Genomic DNA, 24,787 nt, shown 5'->3' on the forward strand with positions numbered 1-24,787 from the left:
GAATGTCATTAACCCTCTTGATTTTGCAAAGAAATCTTACAGTTGTTGTTAATACCTTTAAGGAGATTTTAACTAAAACAATATTACCAGAGCAACAAATAAAAAATTAAGGCCACCAATCAGAATTAGACTATGTTCTTGAGTTTAGAGGTTTAAGATTTACGTTCACATAACATGGCTACAATGTCTAGATGGGTGTAAATTGGTGTCTTATGAGATTTCTTTTTGTACAAAAACCGTTACAAGAATACTGAACAGAAAAGTAAGATACATTTCTTTCAGAATGCTCACAATTCGCTACTTTATCAGAATCATCTTTATGGTGCAGAATACTCTGGGCATTTTTGCAGCTGTAGGGAAAGAGTAGACATTTTTTTCCTTCTTATGTTGCTGAGATTTTTTACCAACAGTTAGGAAGGCCTGCAGTCAAAGCTGGGCACTGAAATTCTCTTTGTTAATCCTGAGATGATAAAAGCAGTCTTGAGAAGATTAAAATGTATAATATATAAAGGAAAAGGTCCGAAGAGGAGTATTAAATGGAGTATGAGGCATGTAATATTTGCTTCTACATTATATTGATTATGTTGGGTGATTTAAATCCTTTGTCATTTTGCTTATTCTTTTTATATATATCTCAATGGTTCGATGTGTTTTTCAGTTACTGTTAAAGTATACTTTAGTCATGTCTTTCAATACTTATAAAATCTGAACCTTTTGTAGTTTTGACAGTAGAGTACAAGCTAGTGTGATGTAGTACAGGAGCGTCCTAAAGCTTTCTTGTAAATCAGGACTGTGTTCACATATTGGCTCTATAGTTGCCTATGATGAGCTCAATCTTTAATTAATGTCTTGAGCATCTGTTTCTTTAGTTATAAAATGAAGATAATATTCACCATGTAGATTATTATGCGTGTTAAATGGTATCATGTATAACATAGCTAGGACAAAGAAGGCATTCAAAGATTATTCCTCTATTTTGCCTTATAGAAACTTTAAAATCTCCTTCATAAATTCGCTAGGAAAGATAAATAGTATATTTAAAATGTTTTACCTTGGGGCCAGCCTGGTGGCATAGCGGTTAAGTTCGCACGTTCCGCTTTGGCGGCCCGGGGTTTGCAGGTTCGGATCCCGGGCACGGACTGACACACCGCTTGTCAAGCCATGGGGTGTCCCATATAAAGCAGAGGAAGATGGGCACGGATGTTAGTCCAGGGCCAATTTTCCTCAGCAAAAAGAGGAAGATCAGCATCGGATGTTAGCTCAGCACTATCTTCCTCACACACAAGAATAAATGTCTTACCTTATCATGCCCAGATGCTACAGCTCAAACAATGAGTTTGGACTTGATTGTATTATCCCCAAGTATCAGGAAATTCAATTTTGAGATCTAGTTTCTAAATGGCAGTTGGATTAATATTTATAATCACAGTATAGATTTGTGTATACCATGTATGTGGGGAGTGGTTACATGGTTACTGACTACTTAACGGGTGCTATTTTAACTGTAATTCTTTTCCTCATTGATAATTGATGCAATACTAATTTGGAGTATTTTGCAAGGCATTGACAAAGGTACATTTGAATGATTAAGTTTATGGTTGGTAGAGGTTTAAAATATCAAATGATTTTAAATCTATAAATATTATGATTAGGAATAATGTTATCATTTCGTTGGGAAATATAGCATTATTCTAGGTTTTTATTCTCATAGTTTTATTGAAATCTGTGGTACAGTTTGATTTTATTTTACTTCAATAACTTTTAACTCCATTTTATTTGTATATTAAACTTCAGTAAAATAAATATAAACAAGCTTAATGTATCAATTATACTTTGAATCTGTATATGGAAAGTTTCTCATAATATTATGAAATATATTCTGTTTATGGCCTTTTTAAAAACTTGTCATATTTATTTATGCTAATGGTAGAAAAACTTTTCATTTTTTAATTTAGTTTTATTCGGTAAACATTTATTTAAATGTACACTTTTGTGCTTGAGAGTAACTGAGAGTGCAGAGAAGAGTAAGGCATAGTCTCTTTTTACAAGGGGCCCTTAAGCTAGTGAAGTGGACAGATTGCATCATCAATCACATTGTTATTAAAGAGTGCCATATATGGGAGGGAAGCTTTGTCTTCGTCCACAGGTTTAGACCTTCAGATAGATGATCTACTGTACAGATAATTCTTTGTAAAACACTCATTGCAAACCTCAGGAATAGACAGCCTCGAAACTATGTGCAAAAGCTAAACACTTTTGTCATGATTAATACCAATAAAATGTATAATAAGTAGTTTTTTCTACTTAGGTGATGGAATTTTTCTATTCGTGATTTAAAAGATAATAGGAATAGGGGCCGGCCCGGTGGCGCAAGCGGTTAGGTGCGCGCGCTCCGCTGCGGCGGCCTGGGTTCGCTGGTTCGGATCCCGGGCGCACACCGACGCACTGCTTGGCAAGCCATGCTGTGGCGGCGTCCCATATAAAGTGGAGGAAGATGGGCACAGATGTTAGCCCAGGGCCGTCTTCCTCAGCAAAAAAAGAGGAGGATTGGCGGATGTTAGCACAGGGCTGATCTCCTCACAAAAAAAAAAAAAAAAAAAGATAATAGGAATAGTAACATGTCATATAGGCTTCCCTAGTGAAGGAACTGAAGAGTCTAAATAATAGAAGTAAAGAACCATGCATTGCTAAAACTAAGTCATTGTTCAAGTTCAACAGCCAATTTGGTATAGTTCATGGTGAGTAGTGATGGTGTGATCTATCAGCCTGCAAACCATGAGTCAATGGTGCTATGGCATCCTGGTTCACAAGTTTTAGGGGAGTAGTATGGATCCTAACAAAAGAGTGCAATGATGTCATCATGGCCCAGTTAGTAATGGACAAATTACGACAGTTCTTGGTCATATATATATTTTGGCAGGTAACAGTTGTTACTAAAATATTAAATTACAATCATGCTAATATGTAATGCATACTCTATTATCCATATAAGAACAGAAAAATCAAGAAAATATATCCAGGGGCCGGCCCTGTGGCGTAGTGGTTAAGTGTATGCGCTTCACTGCTGGCGGCCCAGGTTTGGATCCCAGGCGCACACTGACGCACCGCTTGTCAGGCCATGCTGTGGCGGCTTCCCACGTAAAGTGGAGGAAGATGGGCACAGATGTTAGCCCAGGGCCAGTCTGTCTCAGCAAAAAAACAGGAGGATTGGCATGAATGTTAGCTCAGGGCTGATCTTCCTCACAAAAAAAAGAAGAAAATATATCCAGAAGAGAAAAAAGCCATGTACCAGATAGTTAGGTAAAAACATTCTGTTGTGTTTTCTTGGTGTTCATGGGAAATTAGATATTGCAACAGGAAAAGGTACTAATTTGATATGGATGTTATTTCATTGCCGTTAGTCATGGTGTTTGATTAAAACTGCTAGCAGATTCTCTTCTAGAGCAGATGTCCTTATATTTGGGCCAGGGACCTAGCAACAGTTGGGACTGCAACAGTACAATATTTCATAGAGAAGAAATGACTCATTAGAATAGAAAAAAGACTCACTTTTGGCATCCTTATTTAGTGAATGTTTTACATTGAGTACACGAAAAAAGGAAACCTCCCTAAATTACAATTTATAAATAACATAATATCAATATTAGTGTATAAATATCATTATTTTGTTCAATTATTTCCATTCTTTAGCATTTGACATTTATAAAATTAGCATTTAGATTTTAAAGCTATTATATTTTTAATTTTTTATTAAGAAATTTTCAAGTGTACACAAAAGAGATAATTGTACAATAAACCTCTGATCACCCATCATCCAGATTGAATGGTTAGTTACCAAAGTTTGTCACATTTGCTTTATCTGTCTCTTTTCTTTTTCATTTTTTGCTGAACTATTTTGAAGCAAATTTTGTCCTTTGATTCCTTTGTACTTCATTGCACGTCTCTAAAAAATATGGAAATTTTCTCACATAACTTCATAATCATACCTGATAAAATTAGGAATAATTCTTTTTGTCATCTAATGCTCATTCACACCAAATTTCCCAAATTGTCTAAAAATAAAATCTTTTCTGCAGCTGATTTTTTTCAAATTAGGATTCCAAGTCATACATTACGTATGGTTATGTTTTTTAAGCGTCTTAATTTAGAGCTGTTTCTCCCACTTTTACTTTTCCTGTCGTTGTCTATTTGCAGACTCTTCTTTTTTTTAATAAACTTTTATTTATTTATTTATTTACTTTTTTTTTTTTTTTTTGAGGCAGATTGGCCCTGGACTAACATCCGTGCCCATCTTCCTCTACTTTATATGGGACACCACCACAGCATGGCTTAACAAGCAGTGCACCAGTTCGCACCCTGGATCTGAGCCTGCAAACCCCGGGCCCCCAAAGCAGAGCGTGAGCACTTAACTGCTCCACCACTGGGCAGCCCTGCAGACTCTTCTTATAGGGCATCCAGCATTCTGGATTGGTTCTTTGTGGTTTAACTTGTTCCTCTACACCTGTGCTATCCAGTACATTAGCCATTAACCATATGTGGCTGTTGAGCACTTAAAATGTGGCTAGTCTGAACTGAGATGTGCTTTAAGTGTAAAATCCACACTAAATAGTATGAAATAAAGAATGTAAAATATCTCATTAATAACTTTTTATATTGACTACGTGTTGAAATGATGTTTTGGATCTATTGGGTTAAATAATAAATAAGTACATTATTAAAATTAATTTCACTTCTTTTTAATATGACTACTAGAAAATTTTGAATTACCTGTGTGACTCTTGTTATATTTGTATTGGACAGCACTGGTCTGTATCCTCTTTACTCAGAGTGGGCTAGCTATATTAGCATCATCTGGGAGCAGAATCTCAGGCCCCTCCCCAGACCTACTGAATCAGAATCTGTATTTTAACAAGATCCTCAGGGGATTAGTTGACACATTAAAGTTTGAGAATTACTGCTCTGTGCTGTATATCCTGTAAAGTATATCCTCTTCACTCTGGATTAGTGGTTCTCCACCCTGCTTACACATTTGGAATCACTCAGCTTTTTAAAATATTTTTTGGAAAATGAGGATGCCTGACTGAGCCTTACCTCGAGAGATGTTGATTTAATTGGTCAAAAGTGGGACCCAGGCAAGTGTGTTTAAAAAGCTTCCCAGCTGTTTCTGATGTGCAATCAGCATTGAGAACCACTGTTCTAAGGTGCTGGGTTAAATTTGAATTTAACTTTTATGACAAGAGTATTTTGTAGGGGTGCTGTATACTTCATATTGGGAAGCACACTAGTTGTCCCACTTTTAGTGATCCTAAGATTGAACAGTGGATTCAGGTGGTGACAGCCTTATTTCTCCTTTGTAAAAGTTCCCATCAGCGTTTCACCTAATGGCTTGAACCAGGGATGAGCATTACCTGGAGCAATTGATTCATTAGGATTTGTAAAATGGTGATTTTCTAATTGTCATTCCTTCCATGCTTATTGGCTGGAATCATCTATAAAGAAGAACGTTTCCTTATCAGTTAGGGCTATTTAGTAGTTACCATTACAGTTCTTATAGGATATTATTAATTTTCAGAATAAGATGCCGATGCCCTACTTAGTTACCAATGAGATGAAGATTTTGTTTTGCTTTCTCTTTTTTATTTTTGAGAATTTTATGAACTTGTTATATATAATCTCTTCTATAATGTGAATTAGCTCATACAAGATTCATAAATAAGGAGATGATGTCAGTATAGCAAAAAATCACCTTGATTCATAGTTGATTTTTCCGGGAGATTAACGTTTCTCAACAAGTAACACTAGCAGAAAGCAAAATACACTAACACAGGCAAATACCGCAAGCCACTAATAGATGGCACTCTCTCGCTGTACGTGATACTCATTCACCTTGCATTCCTCTGGTTTGGTTGAGGTGTTTGTTTTGTAGTTAGCCCTGCTTTGTGAATTTTGTCCTTCCCTTCACGGCAAGCCTCAATCTCAGCAGCCTCAACCCTTCCTTACACCCTCTTCCATCAAATGGCTTTTATGTTGTTGTGAGGTTATTGTTGTTTTTTTTACTTAATAGGAATTTAACAAATATTTTAAATTGGGTTTGAAGTTTTATTAGTATTGTTGTTGTTTTTCTTAGTGTTCTAGTTAGAAAGTTGAATAGGTTTTGAGTTGTTAGCTTTTAACCCTGTCCTCCCCATAAAGCCAGTTATTTTCAGTGTGTTATTGCAGAACACCTTTGTTTTGTTTCTGCATTATAGCAGAAATGCCTATATTCACTGTGCTTCTATCACTTACATTTATTTTTCTTTTTGATGTTCAGATTGTTCCATCTTTGTCTAATGAAAATCCCTTTAAATTAATTCCTGTGTCCCTCTGACACGACCCATTTGTCTTTGATAACTTCCTTGCTTTCTGGCACAAGGTATCCCAGGCTCATCTTTGTCTGTTTTCTGCCCCAGACCTGGCATCAGCCATTCCTCTGAGGATTCAGGGTTTATCTTATGTTATAAAATGGGAGGGAAAGTAAAGTATTTGATTTTTGTTTTGAAGTTCTGGAGTCCTCATTATTGTTTCTTTCTTTTCAAAGGATACTGTCAGGTTAAGCTCTCAAGAGCAACCAAGGTTGAAAACCCCTACTATTCTTGGAGACTTGGTTAGATTTGAGCTTAGCTTTTTGGGCGAGAATATTTCAGAGGTAAATAATTTATAATTTTTGGATACCTGGCTCCTTTTTAGGCTTTTTCTTTCAGAATGTTTTATTTGAGGGAAATAATTGTAAAGTGATATATTTAAGTGATTATCCCATGACGATGTCTAAAATTAACAAAGAAACAAAAACACACAAATGGGGAACATTTTTATATTAATGTTATGAAAAAGTTAGGGTGTTCACAAGGTAAATAAGCATTTTCCAATTCTGGAAAACTTTAAATGAATAAAGTAAAGAAAGTTCTCATTACTCCTCTTGATACTAAATTGCTTTTGTAACGTCTCTGATATTCATTCATTCATTTGACAAATATTTATTGAGAATGTATGAAGAGCCAGGCCCTGTTCTAGGTGCTGGTGAGTCAGGAATAAATAAACATAGTCCCTGCCCTCAAAGATTTTACATTGGGTGGAGGGCAGAGACCAACAGTAAACAAATAGCATTTGAGTGATGGTCCTGTTCCTCTTTCAAAGTTGTCAAGAGAAGCTGGAGGTAGGTAACTCTGCTATCCTGTGTTCCTAAGAGAGTCAGGGGGTGGAGTGTATGTAACACCTCATGTTTGGTGGCTTTCTCTTTCTCTGACCTTCAGTGCTCTCTACCTAGCTATTCTGCCCATTAGCATAAAATTGTGCATTACTATAGTCATGATATATTAGATCCTTTATTTTTGTGAAGATTATAGCCTAAGATTTTCTCAATGTGCCACGACACAAATAGCACTTGAATACATTCTGAGAATTACAGCACATCAGACAATGAGTGATAAGTGGAAAATAACAAAAGTTTGCTGCAGTGATGTTAGGCATTTTGCTAGACTCATTCTCAAAACTTACCTCATAGCCATGGGCTTCAAATGTGTGTATTGCCCTGCCAAAATTAAAGATTGCTTCATATCATGGACCTTTGGAGTTGCTTAGAATACTTGTAATCACAGATATTAAGTCCTAAGTGCCAGGGGTTATATGCCTTATGTATATTCAGCATCTGAAAGTCTAACTTCGTCATGAGCATCAGCACAGCCTCTGAGGTAAGTGAGAAGGAAGCAAAGTAAGGGAGAGAGGATAACCCTCAAGTCTGCGGACACAAGATAAAGAATCAAACAAGTGAACAAAATAATAGTTGTGAATTGGCTAAACACTGCTATCAAAATATAGAGTATAGAATGCCAGATCTTTTAAAAAAGCTTGTTAAATAACAGTAGACTTGAGCCTTATCTCTGAAAGGAAGGAAAGAGACCAAACTGTGGAAATCTCATTTTTCTCTCTTCCATTTCAAATAATGAATATAATGTTCAGGGCTCAAAAGGTGTAAGATCTCATTTTTGAAGCTGGGGTACTCTGTATTTACAGGGAATCTGTTCAAGGATTTTGAGAATAAAAGTAGAAGGAATCGTTGAGAACACCAACATTTGAGGACTGAGTGGAGGAAGGGACCTCACTGAAAGAAACCAAGAAGAACAGCCAGAGAGAGATGAGTTTTGTTATTATTTCACCAGAGGAAAAAAAATGTATATTAGATTCACCTAGGGAGCATTAAAAAAATACCATTGCCTGAGCCCCCACCATCAGAGAATCTCATTTCATTGATCAGAGATGAGACCTGATATCAATATTTTTTAAATGCTTCCCCAGTTATTCGAATACATAGTCAGAATAGAGAACCACTAAACTAGAAGTTTGTTTATGTCTAGCAAAGCAAAATGATATTTATTATGCTCTTAACAGCAATTTAATTGCTTCTCTAAACATTAAAGCTACCTAGATGTTTTGTTATTTTAAGCAAGAAAGATGCATTGGTATCTAATTTCCAGAAGTTTTGAAGTAGACTATATTCTATATTTGCTATCTTCCCTTACAGATTAGATTATGTTTCAAGGTGCCTTTTCTTTAAGATTCTCTGTTGTCCTTTAGATTCAGAAAAGTGGGCCATGGCTTATTTTGATAATGATAAAATTTTCTGTTTTATAGTTCAACATTTGTTCATTCTGCTGATGTTTATTGAGCCCCTCGTCTGTCCTAGATGCTGGGCTTGGTGCCAAGAATACAGAAATAAATTTGTTCTAGTTCCTGCCCTCAAAGTGCTTACAGAGGACACAGACATATAAACAATAAGAGCGATAAGATGTCCCTAGTGCTGTGATAGAGGCTTGTACCTCTACAGGATTTCAAAGGATTTCATTATAAAGGAGAATGAACTGGAAAGGATTTAAGGAAGTGGTGATGCTTATGCTAATTCCTTAAAGTGGTTTAGACATTTGAAAGACTAGTATGGGAAGAGATGGGCCTTCCAAGCAGAGAAAACGACAAAAGCAAAAACAGAGAGAGATTAAAGAGTCCAACAAATATAAGAAACTGCGTGGTGGCTCCTTATTACTCAAACATAGAGGACAAGCGTGTGTGTGTGTGTGTGTGTGTGTGTGTGTGTGTGTGTGTGTGTGGCCAAATGAGAAAGGACTTTATATGCCATGCTAAGGAGCTCTGTGGAGTTACCAATATCAGATTTCCATGTTAGAAAGATAAATCTTTGAAATAATATTTTCTAATGTATAAGCAAATACTTATTGAGTGCCTGCTTTGTTCCAGGAACTGTGATGCTAGATACTGATAATTTAAGCGTGAAGAAGATAACTGTGACTGTGAGCATATCAAAGTTAGCTAAATGTCTAAATGAAGTGATGAGTGTATAGGAACGTGTATATATGTACAGTAATAAAAGTATAGACACTTTATAGAAGTAGCACAGGAGTAGTAGTCCAGGGAAATCATCACTAAGAAGTTGATATTTGAGTAGGGCTTTTCAGGAGTTCTCTTGGTGACCAAGGGAGAAGAGAGAAGGTTATCCTAGGTAAAGGGAAGAGCACATTTGGAAACATGGGTGCAGAACATCATATGAGGAAGATCGGTGTAATAAAATATTAAGTATTATTAGAAGCAAATAGTTTTTCTGGGAACATTGAAATATGTTTTATTGGGACTGTACATTTTTACCTGAGATGAGCCTCTTTTAAAAATTAAAATGTCTATAAAATACTCCACATTATTGGAAGAGAGGGGTAAATATACCCTTCTTGATGGCTCATGTTTATGTGACACAGTCTCACAAACTGAATTTTAGCAAATTACATAATGGACAACTTGGATGTGGAATGATATTTTCAAAAGAGGCAATAAATAATAGTGCATTTTTACTAAATTTGTTTTTTCTTTAAAAACATTGAGAGAGAAATTTCCTCCTGAGACGGCATAAAGGATTCACAGTGAAGTCTTTGGTGTTTATCATCAATGCAGAGTCTTATTGTATTGTGTTATATTGTAGGGCTTAGTTAAGATACACTAACAATAATCATGTGAAGAACAATTATAAACCTAGGAAAAATAGAGTATTGGTGGCAAATTATATACTTATCTATGGTGCAAATTATATATTTAGAAGGTATAGGAACTTTTCAGGCTTGAGCTAGGTTCCACAGAATAAATTGTATTCATTGAATGTTTCTATCAGGCCAAGGAGGGCTTAATACTGAGCTGTTTTTTCCTTTGAAAAATAAAACAGCTCTTTCAACCTTAACTGAAAACTTTCCTGTTTTGTTTCAAACTATTTTGCAAGAGAGCTGGACTCCATATTTCATAGAGAGATTTTGTGTTTATAAATCCATAGAATTTTGAATTTACATATATCCATCAGAGACATGCTCAATCGAACAATTGAGGGTATATTCAAAGAATTCATGAAATAGTTGATAAATTATTACTGACACATATTTCAATGTAGTTACATATAAAAAAATCAAACTTGACTTTCAAATGATATATTTTTACTTGCCAAGTAAAAGAACTTATACAAACAGCAAGACAAAGACTCTTCAAGGTTCTAGAATCCAATTATTGGGAGTGGTAGAATATAATAAGAGGAGAATTTTAGTTGTACTTTCTGGACTCCCTATTTTGAGGATAGTTACTATGAAAAAATATAATAATCACAGATCCTCTTAGATGGTTGTTTCTTCACATATGTTAAGTGTATCTTCCACTGCCTACCTAATACATTTACTTGGTATTAGTTGTAAATATATTTCTTCAATTTTCATGAAAACGCTATCTGTGAAATATTTTGTAGATTTAAGTTAAATTTTTAGGTTAAAACTTAAATTGGGTGTAAGTACTGAAAAAATAAGCACTCTCAAAGTGCTTTACATATAGTGTTTTTTGTATGCAGCTGAGGTTGTTATCAATCTAAAATAAGAAGTTATAGGGGCTGGCCCCGTGGCGTAGCGGTTAAGTGCATGCGCTCTGCTGCTGGCGGCCTGGGTTCAGATTCCGGGTGCGCACCAATGCACCACTTGTCAGGCTGTGCTGTGGTGGCGTCCCATATAAAGTGGAGGAAGATAGGCACAGATGTTAGCCCAGGGCCAGTCTTCCTCAGCAAAAAGAGGAGGATTGGCATGGATGTTAGCTCAGGGCTGATCTTCCTCACACACAAAAAAAAGAAGTTATAAGAAGATATTTTATTCAAGACTCAAGCTAACCACAAAGAACAAACCTATAATAGAAACACAAAAGATAAAGAGAAAAGAATCAAATCACTACAAAAAAATCATCAAATAACGAGGACAGCAAGAAAGGAAGAAGGGGACAAAACAGCTGGAAAAGAGACAAAAAAACAATTAACAAAATGGCAATAGTAAGTCCTCACTTATCAGTTTTTACCTTAAATGTAAATGGATTAAACTCACCAATCAAAAGGCATAGAGTGACTTTTAGTATTAGACAAGATCCAATGATATGCTTTCAACAAGAGACTCACTTCCGATTTATAGACACAGGCTGAAAGTGAAGGGATGGAAACAGATATTTCATGCAAATGGTAACCAAAAGAAAGCAGGGTATCTATACTTAGATCAGACAAAATAGACTTTAAGTCTAAAACTTGCTTTCGAGACAAAGAAGGTCATTATATAATGATAAAAGGGTCAATTCAACAGGAAGATATAACATTTATAAATGTATACATAGCCAACATTAGAGCACCTAATATCCAAAGCAAATAAAGATAACAAAAAACCTGTTAGAACTAAAAACCAAATTTAGCAAAGTTGCAGTATACAAAATCAGCATACAAAAGTCAACCATATTTCTATACACAGACAATGAACTACCTGAAAAGGAAATTTAAAAAATAATCCTCTTCACAATAGCAATAAGAAAAATAAAATACTTAGGAATAAACTTAACTAAAGAAGTGAAAGATTTGTACACTGAAAATTTAAAAACATTGATGAAGGAAATTAAAGAAGACACAGATAAATGGAAAGACATCCTGTGTTCATAGATTGGAAGAATTAATATTGTTAAAATGTCCATACTACCCAAAGTGATATACAGATTCAATACAATTCCTTTCAAATCTCAATGGCATTTTTCACAGAAATTGAAAAAACAATCCTACAATTTATATGAAACCACAAAAGACCCCGAATACCAAAGCAATCTTGAGAAAGAAGAACAAAGCTGGAGGCATCATATTTCCTGATTCCAAAATATATTATAAATTTATAGTAATCAAAACCGTATGGTACTAGCATTAAAACAGACATATAGACCATTGGAACAGAATAGAGAGCCCAGAAATAAATCCATGCATCTATAGTCAACTGATCTTTGACAGGGAAGCCAAGAACACACAATGGGGACAGGATAGTCTCTTCAATAAATGGTGTTGGAAAACTGGATATCCACATACAAAAGAATGAAATTGGACTCCTCTCTCATACCATTTACAAAACTCAACTCAAAATGGATTAAAGACTTAAATGTAAGACCTGAAACTGTAAAACTACTAGAAGAAAAGGTGGGGAAAAAGCTTCTTGACATTGCTCTAGGCAATGATTTTTTGGATATGACACCAAAAACACAGACAGCAAAAGCAAAAATAGAAAAATGGGATCGCATCAAACTAAAAAGATTCTGCATAGCAAAGAAACAATCAACAGAATGAAAAGGCAACCTATGGAATGGGAGAAGATATTTGCAACATCTATCTGGTAAGAGGTTAATATCCAAAATATATAAGGAACTCATACAACTCAATAGCAAAAACGAACAAAAAAAAAACCCAATTAAAAAATGGGCAAAGGACTTGATTAGACATTTCTCCAAAGAAGACATATAAATAACCAACAGGGAAAGAAGACATATAAATAACCAACAGGTATATGAAAAGATGCTCGGCTTCGCTAATCATCAGGGAAATGCAAATAAAAATCACAATAAGATGTCACCTCACACCTGTTAGAATATTTATTATCAGAAAGATAATAGATGACAAACGTTGGCTAGGATATGGAAAAAAGGGAACCTTTGTGCACTGTTGATGGGAATGTCAGTTGGTGCAGCCCCTTTGGAAAACAGTATGGAGGCTCCTCAAAAAATTAAAAATAGAACTGTCTTATGATCCAGCAGTCCTTCTGGGTATTTATCCAAAGGAAATGAAATGAAGATCTCAAAGAGATATCTGCATTCTCATGTTAATTTCAGCATTATTCACAATAGCCAAAAAGTGGAAGCAACTTCAATGTCCATCCATGTTGAATGGATAAATAAAATGTGATACACAAAGACCCTATGTCTATGTACACACACACACACAATGGACTATTATTCGGCCTTAAAAATGAAGGAAATCCTGCCATTTGGGACCACGTGGATGAATCTGGAGGATATTATGCTAAGTGAAATAAACCAGATGCAGAAAGACAATACTACATGATCTCACTTATATGTGGAATCTAAAATAGTCAAACTCATAGAAGCAGAGAGTTGTTACCAGGGCCTGGGGAGAGGGGGAAAGGGAGAGATGTTGGTCAAGGGGTATTAGTTTCAGTTATGCAAGATAAATAAGTTCTGGAGAGCTAATGTACAACAATGTTACTATAGTTAACAATATTGTTAACAATATTGAAATTTTCTAAGAGGGTAGATCTTAAGTGTTCTCATCACACACAAGAAAAGGTAACTATGTGAGGTGATGGGTATGTTAATTAGCTTGAGTGTGGTGATTATTTCACATTGTAAACGTATATCACATCATCAAATTATACACTTTAGCTGTATACAACTTTTAATTGTCAGTTTTACCTCAGTAAAGTTCGTGGTGGGGAAAGACTGAATTATGTTTTTTTGTGGCCAAATTCCTGAATAATTCCTTTGGACAATCTGAAAAGAAATTAGCTATCTAGCAATTTAGAGGTAGATACTACGGGAAAGTTTTTAAAATTAGCTATGATAAATATATTATTGCTACTTTCTTAGTAAATTAAACAATTTTTGTTTAGTGTATCTTTCTGTAGAGTTATTAAATTAATGAAAGAATGTTAAATTAACTTGTATTATAGATGTAAGTTGCAAGTAAAGTCTACCTCATATAGAATGATTCAATTTTTAGATTAGCTCAATAACACTAGCATTCGTTAGAGTTTTAAAGTTAAATGCAATTATCACATATTTTTACCTTTAATCGCCAAAGATTTTGCACTGTGAAATAACAGTAATTGTTGACTAATTTAAGATGAACCTATTTTTAAGCTTGGCCAAATGAGAAAAATATCCTCATTCTTCGTATTAACATCAGTTGGATTACCTTTGAGTAGCTCTTGAAGTTAACTAGGTATATTTTGCTTGTTCTAAGGTAAGTAATAGGATTCTTTGATTGCAAGCAACCACAACCAGCTCTTAAGCACAAATGGAATTCTTTAGATTAATATCAACAACATATGGAATGGACAGAAAGACTGGAAGAGTAGGCCTGGAAAGAGGTAGGCTGAGCTGCTTTAGAGGGTTGGGAAGTAAGAACTTCAGGAATGTCTCTTTGCTGGTATTTTTTGGTGAGGACCCCACTACTAAAATGAATATACTGCTTTGTCTGTTTATTACTCTCGATAGTAATGGATATCTTTAGTCAAGATTCAGAATTCAGGGATGGGGTTTTCAGTTTAACTTAATTCACTTGCCTGTTCCCTGGTGTACTGGAGTGGTGAAAGAAAGGGCCTTTCTCAGGATCCTCCAGGAACCTTTTGTTTTCATAGAGGCGGGGCAAGTGCAAGGATTTACTATCTCCACATTCCTCACAAAAGGTAGAAAACAGATGCGGCATGGATGAAAACTGCCTACTCAATACCCTGAAATCTCTTATCTCCTGTTTTAGAGGACCAGCTACCATAGAAAACAATATCACTAGAATTTCTAAGCACAAAGATCTAATGACAATACCTTAATTTGTCATTAGGCGAAAATTCTCCGTGGACAAATAGTGCGTAAAAACTTTTGTGAAACTTCAGTTTCTTTTTCCATTTTATGTGGTATAAAACTTTTTACTTTCCAGAAAGAATATTTTCTAAATTGGAGGTTATTCAGTTACTTATCATTAACTGAGTTCTACCAATGTCATTTCCTCACAGATGCACATCTGTCTTTCTCGCATCCTGCTCTGATTTATTTCCTGTAAGCCACTTATGACATTGGAGTTGCGTGTTCCAGTGACATGCACTAAAGACCCTAGAAAGAGGGAATAGGTGAAAGAGAAAAATCCCCATTTCTGCTTTATATGATATTTCTGTCAATCTGAAAATTTTTCTAATCACTCTTTACTGTTTTCATAAAAACCAATGTTAAAGTACCTTAAAAGTCTTTAAAATTTTTTTAATTTTCCAGTGAAATGAAATTATTGGACCTAGCCTAGAAGAATCTCTTAATGGGATACATTCTCATTGACTTCTGCCTTTTTCACTTTCAGTATTCCATTCTGAGAGAGAATCTAGTGTTTACATCAGATAATATTTCTTTGTGGACATAGTGGAGCAAGTATTTTTAAATGCACACAGATATCCTTAAAATCAGAAATATTCATATGTAGCCTGTCAGAGACATATAAATGGGGTTATTCCATTAGAATCATGGTTAACAGCCAGAGGCGTTGTGCAGGCTGATTTTCTCTAGTGCAGGATTGTCTTGCTAGCACACCACTGACTGTTTGCCACCCACAGTTGTCTCTGAAAGTAAGTGGCAGGCATATTACTTCCTGCTTCTGAGCTGATGGCTCTGAACCTTGGTACACTGAAGTCATGGACTCCTGTTTGAGGATGCAGGTGCCTAGGTGGTATTTTAAGGCCTTTTAGAGGTAGAATAAGACTTTTGCAAACAGAATTACGCTTTCAAATTATCTTTAACCACCAGTTTAAATGCTGAATTAGTCTTGTGACAATGATCAATGGGTTTGTAAAGTTGGAATTTTGGCAAAAAGCTAGTTCTTTTGCAAGTTGTTATTAACAAGTAAGAGTTCTACAAAAATGAAAGTAAACCATGAGTTGTTATAATGGCTTCATTCTGTAGTTGAAATATTTCCAGTGGATTATATTGTTCGATGCAATTGTCATTGATGTGATTATTTTCATGAAGATTTATTAGTAATTTACTAGTATTTTGCCTTCTATCAAAAACAATTATGGGAACCTCATGGATTTTTTATTTTTTCTGCATTTTATTTTTTATTTTAATTGTTTTTATGTTTACTGATAACTTGTAACTTTAAGATATCACCATTGTTTTTTAGTTAAGATGCAAAATGCAGCCTGAGTCCTTTAGTCCTTTAGTGATACCTCTGTGGAAAAGATAGGAAATCCAAATTTCGCAAGTAGTGATGTGTTGTAGCCAGCAGAGAAAAAGTGAAAAACACATATTGCAGGAGACAAAATAGTCATGGCCCCAACTAGCCTTCCTATAGTTCTGTTCATAATCTGTTAACATACCATTTTAAAAAGACGAATTTTGGGGGCCTAAATTGATACCATTAGGTTCCTCTGCCATTGCAGAACAGTGAAGTCAAAAGCACTCACCATCTTAATATTCACAGGACTGTGCTAAAGAATAATGATTTAAGATCAAGACAAGAGTTAACTGCCCACCTCACCAACCAGTGGCCTTCCCCAGGAGCTCTGGATGTCAATGCTGTTGCCTTGGATACGTTGCTTTACCGAAAACACAATAAACAGTGGTATGAGTAAGTGTAATACTTTTTTTCCAACTAATTGCAAATTTAGTTGTGCCAAAACATATAGCTATCCACTTTGGTTTCTCAGTTATTCTTTCATCTGAATTCATTATTAGCTTAGAGCAAAAGCAGGATTTAAGACTACTTTGGCTTGGTAAGATTAGATTAAGGTAGTGGATGTGTTAATGTTTTGAAGCCAAGGCACCCTGGGGAAGTAAAATATCTGAGAAATTCTTATGCAGGATTGTATCAGCTGCCTACTTCTCCTGTTAATCTTCAACCAGTCCTTCAGTTAAGTCTATGAGCTGGTATTTAATGAGCCATCTATTTTTGAATTGTAGCTTTGGTGTTTGTATTTGCCTTAGGATTAATTTTTGTGCTAGTTAGAAAACACAAAATTCCATCTCACAAAAATATAGAAAGATATTTACTTGTTCTTGGTGGATCTACAAGTGTTTTGTTCATTTTTGATAAATCTAATTTTTGGTAGCTATGAAAGATATAATCATTCCACCTGTGGGCCACAAGATCCTTTTCCTATTTCTTTGTCCCAGTGTTCAAGACTATTTCATTTAGTCATAGTTTCCCAATGTTGAGAGAGCTGCAAAATCGTAGGCTGTCTTCCTTTAGATAATCTTCATTTTGGACCTTGTAAATTGTATTACCTTCTTTTGGCTTTTAGCCACTTTCCCATCTTCCTAATTTTTGCAGTATCTTTATTTTCCTCTCTCTCTTCAGCTAATTTTCTGAGGATTTTCCCTGCTCTCCCTCCATCCCCTCTGTTTTCTCTCTCCCCTTCTGTCTCTCCCTTTCCTTCCTTTTCCCTCCTTCCCTCTCTTCCTACCTCCCATCTCTCCTCCCTTCTTCTCTTTCTCTTTTTGTTTCATTCTTTGCTCTTCTTTTAGAGCCCTTGTTTTGAAATTTCACTGGTACAGCTACCTACATCTTTCTGTGCTTCTTAGCGTGCCTTCCACTAGGTAATTAGCAGCCAGACATTTCTACAAGCAATGTTTTATCACAGACATAATTTCCACCTGCTTTATTCTGTAATATTTTTTTGTTTATTAAAGGTAGAACTCAGAATAAATTTGACCTTATGTTGTTTAAAAAATTGCTAGGTGTTTTAATGATTTTTGTTTTTCATTGATCGCTAGAGATAAGCAGGGAAACGAGCAGATTACAGAATAAATCAGTAGAACTCTCTTCAACATCTAAACTGTGCTGCTCAGTGTGATTCAAGGTGCTGAGTCTTTTGTGGTTTGGAATCTAGTTCCCTTTTATACCCTGATGATAGTTATGAATAATTAGAATATATCTTATTATGCTGGTATATAATTTTATCTTTCTGTGGCATATTTAATTAATGAAAGGATATTAGTTTATTTGTATTTCTAATTCGTAATTGAAAAACGGAATTTATAGCAATACTTGGTACACTTATCTTGTCTATATATAACATATGAGATGCTCTTGGTTTTTTAACTGCAAAAATATTATAATACTAAATCCTGATATCGGGGTGGGGGAAAATCCCCTTTCTTCCCTTCTTGTGTTCTTATGGCTGGACTGATAATAAAATTGACACAAGACTAGATTAACAGGAGAAAAACCCAGTTTAATTACATACATATTGGAGATCATAAAGAAATGATGCTTGGAGAGTGAACAAAGCGGGCAGTATATATATCTTTTACACAAAGAAACATAAATTTGTGAGGAATGACAGGACAAAGAAACTTAGATTTGAGGTATATAGTGAGGAATTTAAGCAGAGTTTAGGCTTGAGGTAGTCAATTAGCAAGGTTTGTTGATACAGGCTTCTCCACTCTGAATTCCCCAGCTCTGGTGATAAGGATGGAGGGAAAACACCTTTCACAGGGGAGATTTATTTCCTGCTTTCAGGGGAACAGAGACAGGAGGGTCAGAATGCCCTTTTTGCTTCTCAAATAACTTTAATTCAAAATAATCAATGTGCTATTGTGGGATATTTTGGGGTGGCCTGCCATAGGTCCCAACACTGACAAGTTAAAAGACTAATAACTGTGTCTTTTTATTGCAATATCCACATTGTCACTTTAGATAGTGGGAGGTAAAATATTTTAACCAAAAGACATGTGTGAACCCCTGCCTGCTGACAGAGCTACCTATTAAGGAACCAATGAGGAGTCTAAGTGGAAGATTCATTACTACTTTACCTCTGCATGGAGTAATAGTGACTAGTTTTGACAAAGTATTGTAGCAGCAACAAAAGTAACTGCAGTCTCAGAAAAGAAAGCAGTGAACAAGCCTGCTCATCTGTTTAGCCTAGATCCAGATTTTATACTTCTGGACTCAGTTACCATTAGCTTAAGGAGGGATACCCTTTCCTTCCCAGCATCATCCTCTAATCTGGCCCAACCTCAGATGTTGGTGTTGCTTTTAGATGGCCCTGTTGCCAAACTGATGTCCCTGAACAAAGAGTATGCAGCTAGGGTGCAGTACTGTGATCACTGGACCTGGAGTTTAAGGTTAGGATTTAACAGTCATCTCTGCTACTGACTTGCTGTGTAACACTAAGCAACACTTCCTCTTCTTACCTTTTGTTTCTGCACATGTAATACTGGGGGTAATGCTTATTGAAACAGAATTATGAGGGTCAAATGAGGTAATAAGTTGCCTGGTACTTAATATCTTCCTGGTAAATCTTTATTTATTTATACTCCATATAATCTTTTTTGTTTATATTCTCATATAACCTTGTGTCTTTCATGTTTGGAGAATACACACTCATCCAATGTCCCAAGGTCTACTTTTTTAGAGAGTTTGTAAAACCTTATGTAAAATTAAATGACCAGCAAATCCCCAACTGTTCTGAATAAATAATCCCAACTTTTTCATGTAAAAATGGAGGCTTTGGATTTTCAGACACAGAGTAGTGCTCTATAAATCGTGTTTGGAACAAATCATAGCTTTTCATCAGAATCTAGTTTTTGCTCTCCTCAAATTTATTATATAAGCCAAAGTTCTTGAACTCACCTGATCACTAATTCCTCTTAATTTGAGCAATATCTTAAATATCTTAATAAACGTTTATTGAGAACCAACAAATTATGGAGGAGGTAGCCAAAACCTCTTTAATAAGGAGCATTAGCTCTCTTGATAATTTGGAGAAAGAATCTGACCTTATAATGAGACATTATATTATAATTACCGTTTCCTGCTAAGAATATGGGATGTCTATAGTTATTTTGCTAGGAGTTCTGCGACTTTATTCACCCAGTTAGCTTTGAGAAGAAAGAGAGTGTGCTGTCTGATTTAATGAATTCATGGACTTGTTGACATTTCTTAAAATGAGCCATTGGATAACTTGGCTATGTTGTCACCTATTCATGGAAGGATCCCTTTCACAATAGAAGATCTTAAGTTTATTTCCATTTACTGTACTGCTTATAAAACTTGAAAATATTATTTCCAGTTTATTTCTTGATTATTTGAACATGGTAAGATTAGTTATGCTGGATTTTATCCTTTCCTTTATTTCAAACATAGGAATATCATGTTAAAAAATTTTAAAGCATTACAGGCTTACTGTAAAAACTCAACAATAAATAAGTATATAAAGCCCATTCCCTTAACACACAGAGCAACTGATTTCTTTTTTGTTTCCAATAAATTCTGTTTTAATATGTTTCTTTATATGTAAAGTCTAGGTCACAAGAGGTTGTTAGATACTGGTTATATAATCTTGTTAGATTATTGCCTAACCTACTCATTCCCATCCCAAAAGATCAGATTCATTGTCATCATATTTATATTTTCTACTTAAGCTTTTTTTAGTCTTCTAAATTTATCATTGTCTTGCAATTTGGCTATCATTCACAAAATTATTGAGAATTAGGAGCTTTTATATAAGTCTTTCATGATCTACTATTTATGCTAATTTTGCTTAATGACTTCTGATGAGTAGATATAATCACTTCAGATGTATTAAAGGGTCTCCTTCCCTTTTGTGTCCTTCCAGTATTTTTGGAGCAGGATTCCCTAAAGCACTGAGGCTGCAGAAATCTTTTACATTTTGTAAGTTTTGCATTGACTTGACTCACATATATTTTTCACTTTCAGGCTCCCTTGCATCTTTCCATTAATTTTCATAGATTAGGAGTATATAGGTATTGTGCTATAGCAAATGCTTATTTTATTTCTTAAATATGTTTCTATGAAAATTAAACCCAGAATAAAAATAATAATATATGTTTCCATGCGTATTCATGTGCCTCTGTGTATACAGTGTGCATGTATTTGTCTTTATTTTCTACATGTGGATAATGTCTCCTGTGCATCACACTCTCTGCTGCCCAATGACTACCAGATAATGTAAATTATTATTGACCCCAATACATCTATTGGGAAAATAAGTGATGTAGATTCTCCATATCATTACTTTTGACCACTGATATAAAGTATAAGATTGTAGAAAAATTTACTAATAAGTGAATTCAGGTCTATTGCTTAATTTCCTTTAAATTTGCCTTTATTTGGTACCCAATTCTGTGTACAGAAGTTTGTATTTGAGTAATTTTAAAATGTTTAGATTTTTTTTTCAAAATTGTTTTTCTTTATTGTGAAATTTTTGTTGTTCATTATTGTTTGTCAGTCACCATATAAATGCATCCCTTCACCCCTTGTGCCCACCCCCCACCCCCCTTCCCTGGTAACCACCAAACAGTTCTCTCTGTCTGCGTGTTGGTTTATCTTCTACTTATGAGTGAAATCATGTGGTATTTGTCTTTCTCTTTCTGTCTTATTTCGCTTAACATAATACCCTCCAGGTCCATCCATGTTGTCGCAAATGGGACGATTTTGTCTTTTATGGCTGCGTAGTGTTCCATTGTGTATATATACCACCTCTTCTTTATCCACTCATCAGTGGAGGGACACTTGCGTCGCTTCCATGTCTTGGCTGTAGTGAATAATGCTGCAATGAACACAGGGGCATAAACCTCTTTGGATTGTTGATTTCAGGTTCGCTGGGTAGATACCCAGTAGTGGGATAGCTGGATCATAAGGTATTTCTATTTTTAATTTTTTGAGGAATCTCCATACTGTTTTCCATAGAGGCTGTGCCAGTTTGCATTCCCACCAGCAATGAATTAGGGTTCCTGTTTATCCACACCCTCTCCAGCATTTGTTGTTTTTTGTCTTGGTGATTATAGCCATTCTAATGCGTGTAAGATGATATCTCAGTGTGGTTTTGATTTGCATTTCCCTGATGATTAGTGATGTTAACATCTTTTCATGTGCCTGTTAGCCATCTGTATATCTTCTTTGGAGAAGTGTCTGTTCATTTCCTCTGCCCATTTTTTGATGGAGTTGTTTGTTTTTTTGCCGTTCAGTTGCATGAGTTCTTTATACATTATGGAGATTAATCCCTTGTCAGATATATGGTTTGCAAATATTTTTTCCCAGCTGGTGGGTTGCCTATTCATTTTGATCCTGGTTTCATTTGCCTTGTAGAAGCTCTTTAATCTGATGAAGTCCCACTTGTTCATTTTTTCTTTTGTTTCCGTTGTCCAAGTAGCCATGGAATTCAAGAGGATCTTTTTATGACCGATGATGAATAGTGTACTGCCTATATTTTCTTCCAGGAGTTTTATAGTTTCAGGTCTCACCTTCAGGTCTTTGATCCATTTTCATTTAATTTTTGTGTATGGTGAAAGAAGATGGTCTACTTTCATTCTTTTGCATGTGGCTGTCCAGTTTTCCCACCACCGTTTATTGAAGAGACTTTCCTTTCTCCATTGTATGTTCTTTGCTCCTTTGTCAAAGATTAGCTGCCCGTAGATGTGAGGTTTTATTTCTGGGTTTTCAATTCTGTTCCATTGATCTGTGTGTCTGTTTTTGTACCAGTACCATGCTGTTTTGATTACTGTCACTTTGTAGTATGTTTTGAAGTCAGGGATTGTGATGCCTCCAGCTTTGTTCTTTTTTCTCAGGATTGCTTTAGCTATTCAGGGTTTTTGTTGCCCCATATGAAATTTAGTATTCTTTGTTCTATTTCCATGAAGAATGTTCTTGGGATTCTGATTGGGATTGCATTGAATCTGTAGATTGCTTTAGGTAGTATGGACATTTTAACTATGTTTATTCTTCCAATCCATGTGCATGGAATATTTTTCCATTCTTTATGTCATCATTCATTTCACTCAATAATGTCTTATAGTTTTCATTTTATAGGTCTTTTCCTTGGTTAAATTTAGTCTTAGATATTTTATTCTTTTGTTGCAATTGTAAATGGAATTGTCTTCTTGAGTTCTCTTTCTGTCACTCATTGTTGGCGTATAGAAATGCAACTGATTTCTGTAAGTTGATTTTGTACCCTGCAACTTTGCTGTAGTTGTTGATTATTTCTAATAGTTTTCCAATGGATTCTTTAGGATTTTCTATATATAAGATCATGTCATCTGCAAACAGCGAGAGTTTCACTTCTTCATTGCCTATTTGTAGTCCTTTTATTCCTCTTTCTTGCCTAATTGCTCTGGCCAGAACCTCCAGGACCATGTTGAATGAGAGTGGCGAGAGTGGGCACCTTTGTCTTGTTCCTGTTTTCAGAGGGATAGCTTTCCGTTTTCCCCCATTGAGTATGATGTTGGCTGTGGGTTTGTCATATATGGCCTTTATTATGTTGAGGTACTCTCCTTCTATATCCATTTTTTGAGAGTTTTTATCATAAATGGATGTTGTATCTTGTCAGATGCCTTCTCTGCATCTATTGAGATGATCATATGGTTTTTATTCCTTGTTCTGTTAATGTGGTGTATCACATTGATTGATTTGTGGATGTTGAACCATCCCTGTGTCCCTGGTATAAATCCCACTGGATCGTGGTGTATGATCTTTTTAATGTATTGCTGTATTTGTTTGCCAATATTTTATTGAGGATTTTTGCATCTATGTTCATCAGAGATATTGGTCTGTAGTTTTCCTTCTTAGTATTGTCTTTGTCTGGCTTTGGTATCAGGGTGATGTTGGCCTTGTAGTATGTGTTGGGAAATGTTCCATCTTCCTCTATTTTTTGGAATAGTTTGAGAAGGAGAGGTATGAGATATTCTTTGAATGTTTGGTAAAATTCTCCAGAGAAGCCTGGACTTCTATTTTTTGGGAGGTTTTTGATTACTGTTTCAATCTCTTTGCTTGTGATTGGTCTATTCAGGTTCTCTATTTCTTCTTGATTCAGTTTTGGGAGGTTGTATGAGTCTAAGAATTTGTCTCTTTCTTCTAGATTGTCCAATTTGTTGGTGTATAGTTTTTCATAGTATTTCTCTTATAATCTTTTATATTTCTGTGATATCCATTGTAATTTCTCCTTTTTCATTTCTAATTATATTTATCTGAGCCTTCTCTCTTTTTTTCTTGGTGAGTCTGGCTAAGGGTTTATCAATTTTGTTTATCTTCTCAAAGAACCAGCTCTTTGTTTCATTGATCCTTTCTACTGTTTTTTTTTTTGTTGTTTCGATTTCATTTATTTCTGCTCTAATTTTTATTATTTCCCTCCTTCTGCTGACTTTGGGCTTTGTTTGTTCGTCTTTTTCTCATTCTGTTAGGCATAGTTTGAGGTTGCTTATTTGGGCTTTTTCTTGTTTGTTAAGGTGGGCCTGTATTGCTATGAGCTTCCTTCTCAGGACCGCTTTTGCTGCATCTCATATATAGTACAGTGTATTTTCATTTTCATTTGTCTCCAGATATGTTTTGATTTCTCCTTTAATTTCATCAATGATCCATTGGTTGTTCAGTAGCATGTTGTTTAGTCTTTATCTCTTTCCTGGTTTTTTTCTTGTAGTTGATTTCTAGCTTCATGGTGTTATGGTTGGAAAAGATGCTTGTTGTGATTTCAATCTTCTTAAATTTATAGAGGCATGCCTTATTTCCCAACATATGGTCTATTCTTGAGAACGTTCCATGCACGCTTGAGAAGAATGTGTAATCTGCTTGTTTGGATGGAGTGCTCTATATATGTCTATTAAGTCCATTTCATCAAGTTTTTCATTTAAGTCCATTATTTCCTTATTG

General features: G+C 35.2%; 1 protein-coding gene across 5 annotated transcripts in view; it reads left to right on the forward strand.

The window, feature by feature from the left end:
* Positions 1-24,787, forward strand: part of RUNDC3B (RUN domain containing 3B) — a 165,416-nt gene that overhangs the window by 113,096 nt on the left and 27,533 nt on the right. For 3 of the 5 annotated variants that reach the window (XM_058524841.1, XM_058524838.1, XM_058524839.1), the window contains one exon: positions 16,604-16,750. The exons of the other annotated variants lie outside the window; for them this stretch is intronic. In XM_058524841.1, the coding sequence (XP_058380824.1) occupies positions 16,604-16,750 (147 nt within the window). The remainder of the gene's footprint in view (positions 1-16,603; positions 16,751-24,787) is intronic. 5 annotated transcript variants of the gene reach the window in all.

This window comes from Diceros bicornis, chromosome 3 (assembly GCF_020826845.1).
Source record: "Diceros bicornis minor isolate mBicDic1 chromosome 3, mDicBic1.mat.cur, whole genome shotgun sequence".
Classification (NCBI taxonomy): domain Eukaryota; kingdom Metazoa; phylum Chordata; class Mammalia; order Perissodactyla; family Rhinocerotidae; genus Diceros; species Diceros bicornis.